Consider the following 1,903-nt stretch of genomic DNA (forward strand, 5'->3'; position numbering starts at 1 on the left):
CAAAACCAAGAAAAGCCATTTTTCATAATAATCAACTAAATAACCTTTCAAACTAATTTCTTTTCAGCAATCACAAACTACTCAAGCAGTCAAGCAATCAGTCATTCAGTCCAGCAAACAACCACATTTAGAAGACAATTATAATCACAGGCATATGTTCTCTCACATTAATATCTATTTATCACAACTCTGTAATATAAATTAGATTTTAAGAAAAACCCCTACCTCATTCGCGATTTAACTACGTGACAAACTGCATTTCTATTCTTATCCCACAACAACAGCATCAATACCGACCGTTCCAGCAGTAGCCACAGCCTCTAAACATAGCCTTAGCTCAATCCTAAAACATTAAAGTCACGTAAAACTCAATAATCTATAACAGAACATCAGCTAAAAGAGTTTGGAACAAGGAACGACTTACTGGGCTCACGAATGATCGAGAAAACGGAGCAACAACAGCCCCGATGATGATGCAGCACCTTGATGCTGTATGCAGCAGCCATAGAACTCAGCAATCAAGACCCGTAACTCGATCCTATGACACCAAGACCTCAGATCCTCAAACAATTTAAAACAGAAATACTAATTTAAAGATTTCAGAACGCATCGCTTACCCAAACAGACTTAGGCCTCAGTGGTGGTTTTTGGTGGCAGTGGCGGCGGCGTGGAGCTCCGACGATGCAGAGGCGCGGCCAGAAGCTTCAGCAGCGGTGGATCTGGCGACGGTTCAGACGGAGACGGCGCCGGCAACGCGAGCGGTGACTGGGCACGGCAGCTGGACAGGTCGCGGCCTTCCCTGGTTTCTCTCTCTCTCACCTGGGGATCCTCTCTCTGCCCGTCGTTCTGCTTGACGGCGACGGACTCCGAGGCGGCGACGGCGGCATCACGTGCAGCAGCAATCCATGATAATGACGATGGCGGCGCTGGCTTCGTGGCGAGAAGGACGGCGGCGACAGACTTCACGACAGAGACGACGATGACGACCGGAACCCGCGAAGACGACGACAGACCCATCTTCGACGGCGACAGCTCCTTCGCGAGCTCCTTCCCTCTCTCCTCGCGTTCGCCTCTTTCTCTCTCCTCCATTGTTGGCGACGACAGCAGTGACTAGTGGTGGGCTGGGCGCAGCTGGGCGGCGGCGGGATGAGCTCGACGGCGAGGCGTGGTGGTGCGGCGGCGATGCTCCTCCTTCCCCTCTTCTCTTTTCTCTCCGTGGATCCCTCTCCTCCTTCCCTTTTTGTTTCATTTTCTTTTCTGAAGGAGTTGTGTGGTGTTGTATTTTGTGTAGGTTTGCTGAAGGAAAAAGAAAAGTAGCGGCTAAGGTTTCATTTAGGAATAGGGGAAAAAGTGTGTTAATAGAATTAGGGTTTGTGTATAAAATTGGGGGGTTTAATTTGAATAAGATAATTTTAATAAAATTGGAACATAGAGTACTAATTTTTAAAAAAACTAATTTAATCTCTAAAGTTACTTTAAAATATTTGTGGTATAAAAATACTAATTGATTCTCAATGAATTATTCTAATTGAAAATACATGGTAATATAATTAAATTTCTTTATCTTTAAACTTAAGGTATTAAATGATATAAATATAAATTATCTAAAATTAAATCATATAAAATTCTTATTATTTCATAACTTCCAACTTCATAATTTAAACATAAAAAAATAATTCAATAATTATAAAATTAGATAAAATTCTAATTTAAATAGCCAAACCTCATTATTTTCGAATTTCTTAGAACTTTAAATCATAAATAGGAAAATAATCCATAAGTATAGAGTTTGGATAAAAATCTTAATTTTTATTTCAAATCCAATTAATTGCTTTTAATTATTTTTCAATAAAAATAATTTCTAAAATTAAAACTATAAATAAATATATATAATTTGAGATTA

The 1,903-nt window shown here is 40.1% G+C and overlaps 1 protein-coding gene across 1 annotated transcript; it reads right to left on the reverse strand.

The window, feature by feature from the left end:
- Nucleotides 1–279: 279 nt before the first annotated feature.
- On the reverse strand, nucleotides 280–1,363 carry LOC140179838 (uncharacterized). The gene is made up of 2 exons (XM_072219597.1): nucleotides 618–1,363; nucleotides 280–538 (listed from the first exon to the last, which is right to left on the reverse strand). The coding sequence occupies exon 1, from the start codon at nucleotides 1,087–1,089 to the stop codon at nucleotides 628–630; it is 462 nt and encodes a 153-aa protein (XP_072075698.1). The 5' UTR covers nucleotides 1,090–1,363; the 3' UTR covers nucleotides 280–538; nucleotides 618–627.
- Nucleotides 1,364–1,903: the final 540 nt, after the last annotated feature.

This window comes from Arachis hypogaea, chromosome 16 (genome assembly GCF_003086295.3).
Source record: "Arachis hypogaea cultivar Tifrunner chromosome 16, arahy.Tifrunner.gnm2.J5K5, whole genome shotgun sequence".
Lineage (NCBI taxonomy): Eukaryota > Viridiplantae > Streptophyta > Magnoliopsida > Fabales > Fabaceae > Arachis > Arachis hypogaea.

Bases quoted from the DNA above. Each gene is read 5' to 3' on its own strand.
- LOC140179838 (XM_072219597.1), bottom strand. From the start codon at position 1,089: ATGGAGGAGAGAGAAAGAGGCGAACGCGAGGAGAGAGGGAAGGAGCTC.